This window comes from Durio zibethinus, chromosome 15, assembly GCF_047325235.1.
Source record: "Durio zibethinus cultivar Kanyao isolate XHJ-2024 chromosome 15, ASM4732523v1, whole genome shotgun sequence".
NCBI classification, from domain to species: Eukaryota; Viridiplantae; Streptophyta; class Magnoliopsida; order Malvales; family Malvaceae; genus Durio; species Durio zibethinus.
Window position 1 is genome coordinate 2981525 of NC_143176.1, and position 12938 is coordinate 2994462.

Genomic DNA, 12938 nt, shown 5'->3' on the forward strand with positions numbered 1-12938 from the left:
TGTCCCATATGAATACCTGAAATAGCTAAGAAACAGGCCACCTGACAGAATTTTATAGGTCTTATACTAAAATACAAATGCACCAACACCAAGGAAAGAATACAAAAACCATATCAATAACATAAATTTCACTGTAAAATTTTAAAGGAAACATTATAAAGGTTGTTTACAGAAAATTCATTCAATGCATTCCTGTCAAAATTTCATCACAGATTACACTCCAAAGAATACTCTATCCTGTTGATGAACTTGTTTTTCGTTTTTTACTTTTTTCAATTACTCGCTGTGGATGACCTTTAAAAATGCATAACTCAGGAACAAAATCTCAAACATAATACAAATAACAATGATCAAAACCTTTCTGCCAATCTAGCAGTAACTTGTCTAAGTTTCGAATAAACCTTCCCAGCAGGAGAACCTAAAATGAGGCTGCAAAGAGAATCCCTAGCAATCTTGATGTTGGCAAAAGATCCCAAGATATGAATCTTGGTGTCAGCAATGACAATCCTAGTCTTTGTAGCATTCTCAATAGCAAACTTTGTTTTACCACCTTTCCCAGACAGCCTTCCTATGGCACGAGACAAGTGCTCTCCTCTAAGTGTCTTGACATCCTTGATTTCAAAGGACTCCACATATAGCTCATCCAATCTCAAAAGAGCAATGGCATCCGCAACATCAAAACCCAACATGAAAGCCTGGACAAAGTCTGCACACTTCTGTAGGTTACTAATGTCAGGTGTGTCTGGTCTAGTTTTCAATTCAACCTTCCTAGCTTTGAGATTCATACGGATGTCGATCTTCATCTGTTCATAAATTGGAGTATAGATATCCATCCAGTATTTCTTGAGAGGTGAATACCTATGAGGTGGAACTGAGACCTTTCTAAACTGGACTCGACCGTCTGACATCTCATGAGCCTTAAGAGGCTCAAATTTTGGCTTTGGGGGCAACGAATTGGATTCAGATTTAGGTTGCAAAGGCACCGTTTCAATCTCCATGGTGGCGGGTGCTTCAGTAGGCATCTTTCTGCTATTCCAAGACAAGCTAGCAGGTCAAAATAAGTTCAAGTTTTGATTGAAGTTCAAAGTAGACTTATTTATGGAAAAGAAAAAAAAAAAAAAGAACAGCAGCATCAAAACGATAAAATCATACCATCAAGAAATTATACTAGTAATAAAAACATTAATAATTACATCTACAAGAACATTGTTAATGGCATCAAATTTTGTTATTTGGATTTCATTAGTCATCTTAAAAATGTAGTAAATCCTTCTATTCTCACAAATGCATCTATCGATAACGTAAAAAAGTAGTACCTAAGGCTAAAATAACCAATCCCAACTTAAAAATAACTCAAAAACAACATAATTCAAGCATAAAGTAGACATAACCATCACAACTTCGGTACCCAAAAGAACAAAATTTGCATAAAACAAAAAAAAGGACAATTTTCTTAAAAATATAAATTTGGAAAAGGAGAAATAGAAGAACTAAAAGGTTGACCTGACCTGAAGAAGAAGCTAGAAGAGATGGATGGCTGCCGGACTGGATTTCAAAAATAAAAAAAAAAGGGTTGGGCACACTCAAAAGTAATTTCCTTTTTCAATGAGATAACCCTCAAGCCTCAACCCTGGCAGTAAGCAGAGATGCCGAGAAGTAACCGCAACCAGACAGACAGGAAGAAGGAAGCGTGGCGTTGGAAACTTTAGAACCTAAAACCTAAAGAAACCCCTTGACCGTGTTGTGTTTGGTGTTTACTATGCTGTCCTTTCAAGTTTGGGCTTTCATAAAAAGGACTCCTTTCGTCACATGAATACTATTGGCCCAAAGGCCCTTCTGCAAGGTGTGTACAAATCAAGGCAAATACGGGCTGCTGATCGGTTAATACTTGGCTAAATCCTAGGCCGGTGATGCCAATAACAAGGCCCACATAAGGGGACTTAGTAATTTTACAGCTTTGTTCTTCGTTACAATATGTTTAAACTTTGAAAATTTCTTGCTTCTGTTTATTTGATGTTTAATTATGAATTATTATTTGGAAAAATGTTTCAGATGACAACATCGGTAGTGGAGTTTAAAATCTAATTTACAGATATTTACTATGTTATACATTAAGTCGATGATGATTGTGATTCTATTAATAAGAGATTATAGGGAAATGGCATGCTCATTATTATGCAGTTAATTATTAGATAAAGAAGAAAAAGAAAAACTTTAACCACAAATATGAGTAATCCTTCTATTTAATTTCTTATTTGCTACTGGAAATCTCTTAACAAATGGCATTTTCCTTGTCTAGTAATAATTTTTCCCAAAGAATGGAATGAGAATAATGATCAATTCAAACCCCAATTGACCCACTTCACCCCAAAATGAAAAAATCTACTTGTGCTCCACCACGAGAGGACTCCTAACATGGTGATGGCCATCAGACCAAGTCAAGTGCCCAAAGGCATAGCCTGCAGGCTGAACATTACTCTTTGACTTAAATGTCACTTCAAATTTCTTCTCTTCGCCACTCTTCTTAAATGTCAATGATGAAGGATTAACTGAAACTGTAACTCCAGCCGGTGATCTGACATGCGCTTTATATGTCCCCGGTGGACCAACATTCTTAACCTTCCTACTAATGGTTGTTGAGCCACTGTGCTGAGGAACTGAGATGGAAGGGTAGTTGAAGTCTGCAACATTGTATGACTTTGGACAAGCGTATGGCTTGTCCGAGAATAGTCTCATCATTCTTTGATTGTAGCCTCTGGCACACAAGAAGTTCAAGTAATCATCAACCGTTAAGTCATACACTAGACCAGGATCCATTGCACGGTTTGGTCTCACATGTCCTGCACCATAAGCAAATGGGGTTGCTCTCTTGTTGCTCGAATCAAGCATTGGCTTCGCAGTGTTATCTCTTGTTTTTGCTGCAAATGAGTTTGGAGATGAAAAGTTAGAAGCGTTTTAGAGTTTAGAACAAATGAATCACTTGAAAGAAGAAAAGAGCTTGTACCGCTGGTCATGATTGCAGATTTTACAGCCGCTGGACTCCAATCAGGGTGTAGGCTCTTGAGGAGGCCAACAATACCAGATACATGTGGGCATGACATGGAAGTTCCAGACTGTGATGTGAAAGGTATCCTACGCTTGTCAGATTTATCTTCAGTTGGCCCAACTGATTCTGTGAAAGCAGCAATGATACTGACTCCTGGTGCAGTTATATCAGGCTGAAATCGATTTTAGAAAAATTAGAAATATTACATGCAAAGCCAAAGGGTTGATGAATTGTCATTGCAAATTAACCTTGAGGATTGATGGCTCAATCAAATTGGGTCCCCTAGAAGAGAAGGAAGCCATAAATGGAGCAGGCTTTATACCCAGTTCTGTCTTGACGGGAGTAATATATGCTGTGGGGTTCCTGTATATGTTCATAAACAGAATGAGTTGCTAGTGAAGCATTAAAAAATGTTAAAGGAGAAAAAGCAATAAAACTTCAAGTAGAAAGGAAGAGAGTTACTTTGCTGAGTTGATGTATGCAAAAACAGTAGCACCGTCAGTGAAATTTATGTGTGTGGCTGGGAGCAAGTGAGGATCTGCTAGAACTTCATTTCCACTGTTCTTATCATTTGCGAGAATCATTCCAACCGCGCCTGCGAGAAGAGCCTGCTTTCCCTTGTCTGTTCTTGCGTTGATTCCTCTAAGACAGACTATAATCTTTCCCATTACCTTTTTGGGATCAAGTGTTCCAGGTAGACAGAGGATACTGCACAGAAGTACAAGCAATCAGTATATACGGTTTTGTTGAAAATCATATACTAAAAGTGAAACCAAAGCAACTTATCCAGTAATATTCCAATGATGTAGAATTATGAGTACGGAGTGGAGTGTGTGAAGCTTACGCATCTGCAGCTGATGTATTGGCCACTTTCACCTTTTCAGCACTGATCAATGGATAGAAAGTCCTAGATGACAAGGCTACAGAAGCCAGGCTTGCTCCCTAACAGCGGATACAACAAGAAGTTTTTAATATCGTTATAATAAATCATGCAGAGTTTTCATTGGTGAACGTGTTAAAATATATATATATATATATGTATATATGGTCTTAAGTCTTATCTAAAGGAAATACCTTGAGGTGTTTGTTGTCGCCTAGTTCAACATAACTTGAGAATTCCCTGTCAAGTGTGCTAGCACCAATGGTAAACATCCAGGGTGACACATTTGATACGGTTCCTGGACTTGGTCCAGAGTTTCCAGCAGATGAAACCACGGAAATGCCTTTCTTGACAGCATGGAAGGCTCCTACTGAAAGCCCATCTTCAAAAAATTCAGATGGATCACCACCCAATGACACAGAAAGCACGTCAACACCATCGCTTATAGCAGCATCAAAGGCAGCCATGATGTCTGCATCAAAACACTGGTTGCCATTGACAGGAGGCCAGCATACTTTGTAAGCTGCAACACGGGCTTGTGGCGATCCTCCTTTTGCAGTTCCATTACCATGACCAAATACGCTAGCTCCAGGAACAAAGTTGCCACCAGCTGTTGATAGGGTGTGGGTACCATGGCCCTCGTGGTCCCGTGCAGTCTTGAAGGTGTCATTGAGTTTACCACCAACGAAAGCCGAATAACCTTTGTTAAAGTACCTTGCTCCGATCAGTTTCCTGCATTTTTAGCATAACAATTGCACTATGAGAAGTACAGCAAACCATGTACGCTTGCTGCCATAAGGGCATAATGCATAGAACTAGAGAACCTGTTTAGTAAAGCCTTCCCTAAGCTAAATAAACAGTAAATAACATTAACTTCCTTGCAGTTGATGCTGTTTTACCAGCAGTAGCTCTCCTGATATCAACTATTTCACATGGTGAAGTTCTGAGCTCCATAGATGATGATGACACTCAGACGAGGTACATAATGTTAGTACTTTTAACTAGAGAAAACATAGTGAAGGCTGGCACCAATACGCACTTCACTTTATGCTTTCCGTGGTCAACATCAAGATCACAAAAACTGATCAATACATTACAAGGGATGGTAGAGAGAATCATTCGGAAAATAAAGGGGGCCTGTGGGGCTTAAAACGGATTTTAGCAAACCATAGTCAAAAAGAAATGTCCTTATTAACTTTTGTTTTTTTTTTTTTTTAATCTTTCTTGTTTTCAATATTTAAGGGAATGCTTTTTCTTTTCCTTTGTTAGTTTTCTCAATTCATTATTGAAAGGGGAAATTTTTGGCCATCACTTTATCCCTACAACAATCAATGACTAAAAAACTTAAATCACTTTGTATGATACTGAATCTATCATATTGACGTAGCTGCCACCTGAATTTTAGCTAACATGGATGGTGAGATTTAGGCAGTTCTTCTCTTGTATCAAAGAATTTGGAAACAATTTTTTTATTTATTTTTCAGAAACTCCAAGAATGAGATATGAATTCCATTATCACTTCATACCCTAAAAAGGAGGTCTTTTAGAAAAACTTTGAGGAATGGACCCTTTTTTCTTTCAAACTTTTACGTCATTATTGAGGTTGCTATTGCATATATAGTCTTGATGAAATACATAAGAAATTTATGCATGGGACCATTATTTTCACAGTCAAAACTTGGTTTCCTAAATTGGCAAGGAGGCAATTCATTTTTGTAAGCAAACATTTTGGAGGCTAATGATTTGGCAGCCATTTACAGTTATTCATTCCTTAAGAGTCATAGTATTTCGCAGTACAGTGCTAAAGGTAAATTCTTTGAAGAAAAAAGAGCTTCCTTAGCAACAAGGGAGGCTATTTTATGGGATAATAATGCCGTCAACTCAGTAGATTACCAATATTCATCAATCTTCTCAGTTATTTTAAGGGAGAAAAGTGGCAGGAAGTGGGAAAAAGAATGAACCTGTTGCAACGAACTCCATCATCAGTGTCATGCTGACAGTATCCTCGCCACCTTGATGGGATCGGTCCCATTCCTTCATCGCTAAAGCTCCTCGATTCGGGCCAAACACCTATACATAACACCATCACCGAAAAAAAGAAAAGAAAAGGCCATTGCATTACACCAAAATATGTCAAAACAGATAACAATTGACAAGCAAACAGTGGCACACATATTTATATGCAAAGAGAAAAAGGAAGCAAAAGCATGAATGCATAGTCAATTTTTTGGCTATTTGACCCTACCATGGTCAGGTTCATGTATGTTCAACATATGATTACATGTCTGCAGATCATCCAAAAGCTGGCCTTTCAAGCAGATATTTTGCAAAAGCTGATTTTGATCAATCTTTATTAGTTTTAACACTAAAATTACCATGACTCCAGGAAATTGAAATCATTGAAAAATTATATAGCACTTATTATAGAATATAGAAAACTCTTAACTACTCATTTAAGTCAAAACAATAATACACGAACTAGCAGAATATCATAGTCAACTTCAAGTGTCATTTGATGAAATGAGTTGTGTTAAAAAGTGTACACATCAAATCAAGCAAAAAATCTATAAGGGATCGTTCAATTTCCAAGAATGAGATTGAAAATTAATAAAATTGTTGCAAACTGATAGAAAGATTCTAAACTTACCTGTGTCAAGGTTTCCGATAATTGTGTCTGCACCAAACCTTGACTTCTTCCAAAGAGAACCAGAAGGGATAACTCCATCCTTCTCTAATCTGAGGAAATCCCATGATCGTGTTGTATGCAACTTTCTTCCTTTATTCAAGAAAACCGACACAACATTTGGATGTTCTGCGTTGATCAAAGAACAAACATACAGAGCCAGAAATTAGAAAGAGAGTTGCATAACACAGTGAGAACTAAGAAATATTAATGCTACACGAAATTGAACTTCTTACTTGCAATCTTTGCTGCTTCTTCGTCATCCAGGATAGCAGCAAACCCGTTGATGTTTCGAGTATATGAGTAGAATATTTTCTCTTTAGCTATTTCATTGCTGCTAAAAATATTGAAACAAATGCCTTATATTGAAGATTGTTCTTCATTTAAAAGGAAAAGCAGAGAATCATTCATGTTAGCATCAAATTCTATACCTTCCCACTAATGAAGCCAGCAATTCATAATGAGAATTTGTGGCATGATCAAGGTCAACTGATGTGGGGTTTACACCATGAGTATGTTCTCCTAAGTACACTATATAAGACTGCAGCAGAGAAGAGATTTCAATCAAACAAATAGGTACATTTGTTCAAATAAAGATTGAAACTTGCAATAGAAGAGCAAAGATTAAAAAAAAAAAAGCTAAGCCAAGAATTTTTCTTGGCAGTAAGAATCAATGAAACTTGAGAAGCATACTGAATCCAACGCCATTTTTAAAAGGAAACAAATAACTGAAGATGCTTGCCTTTTTGATAGCAAAAGTGGAAGTCTGCAAAAGAGAGAAAACAAAGAACGGTAAAAGCAAAGAAGAAAGAGTTGAGAGCCTCATTGCTTTGCTTTAGAAAAATCTCAAATCTTCTGGTAAACTCTCCTTGTGAAGAGAAGTGTAAAGGGGCTCTGTTTTCCCCTGTTTTTAAACTCTGTTTTTGCTTGTTTTTGAAAACAAATGTGCTTCCTCCCTTTGAGAACCGATAGCAATGGATTTCTCCCATTTTGCAAGCAACTTTTTAGGAATGGATTGATTTAAGAGCCAGGATTTTTAAATTACAATATTCATTCAGATTACATTGCATTTTTTACAGTCGTGATATGGTTGGAAATCCAAATTAGTAAGCCCCAATTGGATGATTGAGTATAGTAGTATACATATCTAGGACTCTCTTTAATAAAAAATAAGATTGTTTTACCATAAATATTTTTAAATTTGCAGGACTAATCAAGATAATTTGTGCATATCTGATTGGCGATGGATGGATTCAATCTTCATACAGTCTAGTGAGTTAGTACTTGTTCTCTTACTAATAATCTTTCAAACATAAAAAGTTTAGCTTTTGGGGGAACAAATAAAGCAAGGATGCTAGAAAAAGAAGTGTTGCATGAGTGTTTCTAAAAAGTTTTACATGATGGAAATAAGAAAGTTGCATTATGGGGGAATATATACAAGGGTGAATCTTTGCTTATTTTGATAAAAAAAAATTTTTTTAACATAATGTTTTTTTTTATTAGTTTTTTGAAACTTTACTAATTTAGCCCATCTAATAGCTTGTTAAACATAGAAAAAAAAGACCCACCTTTTTTATAGCATGAAAATTAAATTTTTATTTAGTTTGAAGTTTATGGTAGATGCATAGAATAGGAACTGAGTTTGTGAAATTTGTTAGATATCCAAAGGATTGAGAAGGGTGATTAAAAGTAATTATTAATAAGTAATTAATGCAATTATCATTATTTTGCATTAATTGTATCATGTTGATCATAAAAAGGAGGAGATGAATCCTTTGAAAGTTGAATACCAAAGTAATACAAACTTCTTTAAGAATGCTACTAACTAAAAGGATATTTGCTAGGAAAGTCAAGTTGATTGAAATTTAACTAGCTAATAAAAAGGAAAAAAAAAAAAGAGATATTTTATCATCACAAAATTTTTCTTTTAATGGTAAGTACAATATACCAAAATTTTTCCTTTTTTATTATGAAAAAGAAAAAGAGATAGAATTTGGGAGTATAAATTTTTTTTTATAGTGAGAATTTAGATGAGATACATTGACAAAAGATGTGATAAGGCATAGGTTGAATTACATAAAGACTAGTTAAGTATAATAAATGAAGTTAGGTATGATAATTAGATCATTATTATTGTTATTAATTTATTTATAAACAAAGTAGAATAGAATGGTCACTACTGAAATTAAATTAATAGGTTTCTATGTTTTTTTTTTTTTAGTACAAGTAGTTTAGGGGAAGAGAACTCCAACTAAAACTAATTACTAGTAAAAATGGTTAACAAACTTTAAAATTGAGAAACAAATAAAAATTAATAGAGTAGGATTAATAACAAAAAAGTAAATTTAATAATTTAAAATATGATAGGATAATATGATATAAAATTAATACGAATATAATAAAATTTTAAATTTTAATAAAAATCATATAAAGATTTAACAAAATAAAAAAAATTTTATATTATGATATTTACACGAATTTTGATATATAATTTTGATATAAAATATAATATAAATACATAAATTATAAAATTTTTAAATGATATAAATTATAAATTATTAAATCTCCTAAGAAAGCCATTTGTCTTGGGAATTGGATTATTATATTGCTCTTTGATCTCTCCTAAATTGTATTAGTAAAAAACAATGTATTCTATTAATCTTCCATATTTAAACAATCCTTTTCTCATTTATACATTGCCTTTCTCTTTATTACCAATGACAGCAGTAAAAGTATGATAAAGAACGATCTGAAAGTACCCACTAAAGATTGTTGGATTGGTAAAGAAATTATTTTTTTTTTCAATCAAAATTAGATATATATATATATAAATATTTCGAAAGTAAAATTTTTTTATGAAATTAATATAAGAAATTATAATCAAAAAAAGATGCTCAAGCAAATATGAAATATCTGTTATTATATTATAAAAAAAAAACCCTTATTAATTGTTGATTTAAACTTAATCTTAATAATTTATCAAAATGAACCTAGCATCGGTTCATTTCATTCCAAGCTTGATACGTCATATTTAATTCCTTCTTTTGCGAGATGTCGTGAACGTATTAGATTTCAATAACCAATGATTATCCGGCAATTAGAGTTTGGACATGGGTTTTGGCACTACGGGCTTTAAATGGGCTGGGATGTTGGGATTTATTCTTATTCCTTTTTATGGGCCTTTTTGTTTATCTGCCACGTGGTGCAGCAGAGACGGTGTGGTTCAGGTAGATCTCAAACCCAGGTAGCAGTATCTAACGGCTAGGAAAGAACTGACCCTATTTTTCATTTCTTCAACCTCTAGGGTTTCAACTCTCAACATCCCCAAAACCCCATTGTCCATTTCCTTTCTCTGTGTCCCAATCTCAATCAAAGCCATTCCTTTACTGCCTTTTATCCACTCTCAGGCACTTGACCCACTTCTCCAATTCAATCATCCAGAAAGCAAGCAACCAAGCTCTCAACTTTGTCAAGTATGTTTCTGTAAGTATCATCTTTCTCTCTCTCTCTCTCTTTTTCTCTGTATCTATCACAGGACTCAAGCTTCTCATTGGCTGTAAAATCAAGTTACAGTTTCAAAATATTCTACTTTGTATAGTACCACAAGAATAATAATAGAATTCTTCAGTCGTTTGTGTGTGAGGGAGACACAGAGAAGAATAAAGTTTCATTCTTCTATATTATATGGGGAAATCAGGAGGTAGAAAAAAGAAGGGTGGTTCAAACCAGGTTTCAGTTGATAACAATTCCAGTATTGCAACTGCGCATGCTAATGGTGGTGTTGATTTAGACTCTTCTATATTTTTGAAGAGAGCCCATGAGCTCAAGGAAGAAGGCAATAGGAAGTTTCAGAATAAGGACTATGTGGCTGCTCTTCAACACTATGATAATGCTCTTAGGCTTATCTCCAAAACCCACCCTGACCGAGCTGTCTTTCACAGCAATAGAGCTGCCTGTTTGATGCAAATGAAACCCATTGATTATGACACTGTCATTGCTGAGTGTACTATGGCGCTTCAGGTTCAGCCTTGCTTTGTCCGAGCTCTTCTTAGGAGGGCTCGGGCTTTTGAGGCCATTGGAAAGTATGAAATGGCCATGCAGGATGTGCAGCTCTTGTTGGGGGCTGACCCCAATCTCAAGGATGCTTTAGAGATAGCCAGTAGATTAAGGACTGCTCTGGGTCCTCGCCAGGAGGCTCAACAAGACCTCCAGAGGCGCCCTTCCCCAGCTGCACTTGGGGCTTCTGCTATTCGTGGTGCCCCAATTGCTGGCCTTGGGCCTTGTTTACCTGCTCGCCCATTGCCTAAGAAGACAACAGCATCATCTCCTGCAGCATCGGTTGTCTTACCAAGTAATAAGCTTGAGAAGTACCAAATGAATTCAGCAGCTGAAAATGGTCCTGAGAACAAGGCCCAGTTGCCAAGACTCGTGCTGAAGCCCTCTAGTGGTTCTTTGAAAGCAACTGATAATCTGAGTAAGGATGGCCAGAGAGAACAGTCTTTCTATGCTTCTATTCATGGGCAGGTTCTGGAGGTGGCAATTAAATGGAGGCCATTGAAACTTGTTTACGATCATGACATAAGACTTTCCCAAATGCCAGTTAATTGCAGCTTCAAAGTGTTAAGAGAGATTGTGAGCAAACGTTTTCCTTCATCCAAGTCAGTTTTGATCAAATATAAGGATAATGACGGAGATTTGGTAACTATTACCTGTACGACAGAACTCAGATTGGCAGAGTCTTCTGCAGATGCTCTTATTGCAAAAGAGGCGGAAGCAGATAAAACCAGTGGATTTGGGATGTTGAGATTGCACATTGTTGAGGTGAGTCCAGAGCAGGAGCCACCGTTACCAGAAGAAGAGGAGGAGAAGCCTTTAGAGAGTGATGGGGCCAAGGCAGATGAAAGTGGCTCTCACTCATCTCTTGGTGATACAGTGTCAGAAGGTTTTGATACTGAGATTGAAAAGACAGGAAAAGAAAGTTCAAAGGAAAAAGTAGGGGCTTCAGATGATCCAGAGTGCAAGGAAGTGGGGATGGATGATTGGCTGTTTGAGTTTGCTCAGCTTTTCCGCACGCATGTGGGTATTGACCCTGATGCTCATATTGACTTGCATGAACTTGGGATGGAGCTTTGTTCAGAGGCTCTTGAGGAGACAGTTACAAGTGAGGAAGCTCAAATCCTCTTTGACAAAGCTGCTGCCAAGTTCCAAGAGGTGGCTGCGTTGGCTTTCTTTAACTGGGGAAATGTTCATATGTGTGCTGCAAGAAAACGTATTCCTTTAGATGAGTCTGCTGGCAAGGAGGTATTGTCAGCAAAACTTCAAGTGGCTTATGACTGGGTCAGGGAAAAGTACTCTTTGGCGAGGGAGAAGTATGCAGAAGCACTCTTAATCAAGCCGGACTTTTATGAAGGGCTTCTGGCACTGGGACAGCAGCAATTTGAAATGGCCAAACTTAATTGGTCTTTTGCTCTTGCAAAGAAAATAGATCTCTCAAGCTGGGATCCTGCAGAGACACTTCAACTTTTTGACAGTGCGGAGGAGAAGATGAAAGCTGCGACTGAAATGTGGGAGAAGTTGGAGGAACAGAGAGTAAATGAGTTGAAAGATCCAAATTCCAGTGAGGAGTTGAAGTTAAGGAAGACACCTGGAAGTGGTGCTGAAAGTGGGCTCTCAGGAGCTGGTAGTCAGGGTGAGCTTTCAGCTGAGGAAGCAGCACAACAAGCAGCTGTAATGAGATCACAAATACATCTTTTTTGGGGCAACATGCTCTTTGAACGATCCCAAGTTGAATGCAAATTAGGAATGGATGGTTGGAAAAAAAATCTTGATACTGCTGTTGAGCGCTTCAAGCTTGCTGGAGCATCTGAAGCTGACATTTCTACTGTTTTGAAGAACCATTGCTCAAATGGAGATGCTGTGGAAGCAGATGAAAAGAATGCTGTTGCTGAAGCAGAGAGCAGCGAGGTCAATCAAACATCTGAAAAGTGATACAGAGTTTATTGTTTTCCATCTCTTTGATGGCTTTGGTGAGTTCACCCCAGAGTATGAGTTGGTTAATGGAAGTGCATGTTCCTCATTTGCTGGGAGTGATTTTTCCTTGCAAATGAATATTTGGGGCCCAAAATTGATGAGTGGCGTACTTGAAAGATTTTGGGTTTTAAGGTTTCTGTTTTAACCTTGAAAATGACCTTTCTTTTTCACATTGATTACAATGCCAATGAGTTTTTCAATAAGCAAATATGCGTGATCCAATTCAAATCTTACTTGAGTTCAATAAGCAATACAGATGAGTTTTTCGTTATTAATAATATTATAATTTTATTATTCAC

The 12938-nt window shown here is 36.5% G+C and overlaps 2 protein-coding genes and 1 pseudogene across 6 annotated transcripts; 1 reads left to right on the plus strand and 2 right to left on the minus strand.

Moving 5' to 3' along the window:
- Positions 1-97: 97 nt before the first annotated feature.
- On the minus strand, positions 98-1022 carry LOC111301519 (uncharacterized; annotated as a pseudogene). The gene has a single exon (XR_016328029.1). The product of XR_016328029.1 is annotated as an uncharacterized LOC111301519 (transcript).
- A 1191-nt stretch (positions 1023-2213) lies between these two features.
- Positions 2214-8013, minus strand: LOC111301520 (subtilisin-like protease SBT5.4). 4 transcript variants are annotated; one of them, XM_022897263.2, is made up of 11 exons: positions 7303-8013; positions 7041-7150; positions 6846-6946; positions 6574-6738; positions 5888-5996; positions 4121-4658; positions 3891-3988; positions 3509-3754; positions 3295-3409; positions 3005-3218; positions 2214-2918 (listed from the first exon to the last, which is right to left on the minus strand). In XM_022897263.2, exons 1-11 carry the CDS (start codon positions 7315-7317, stop codon positions 2383-2385), a joined length of 2247 nt encoding a protein of 748 aa, XP_022752998.2. In that variant the 5' UTR covers positions 7318-8013; the 3' UTR covers positions 2214-2382. The 4 variants fall into 4 exon arrangements, with proteins under 4 accessions (XP_022752998.2, XP_022752997.2, XP_022752996.2 ...); XM_022897262.2 differs by having other exon boundaries at positions 6846-6943; positions 7352-7601; XM_022897261.2 differs by having other exon boundaries at positions 7352-7560.
- A 1853-nt stretch (positions 8014-9866) lies between these two features.
- LOC111301521 (protein CLMP1-like) lies at positions 9867-12872 on the plus strand. The gene has a single exon (XM_022897264.2). It carries the CDS (start codon positions 10294-10296, stop codon positions 12595-12597), a length of 2304 nt encoding a protein of 767 aa, XP_022752999.2. The 5' UTR covers positions 9867-10293; the 3' UTR covers positions 12598-12872.
- Positions 12873-12938: the final 66 nt, after the last annotated feature.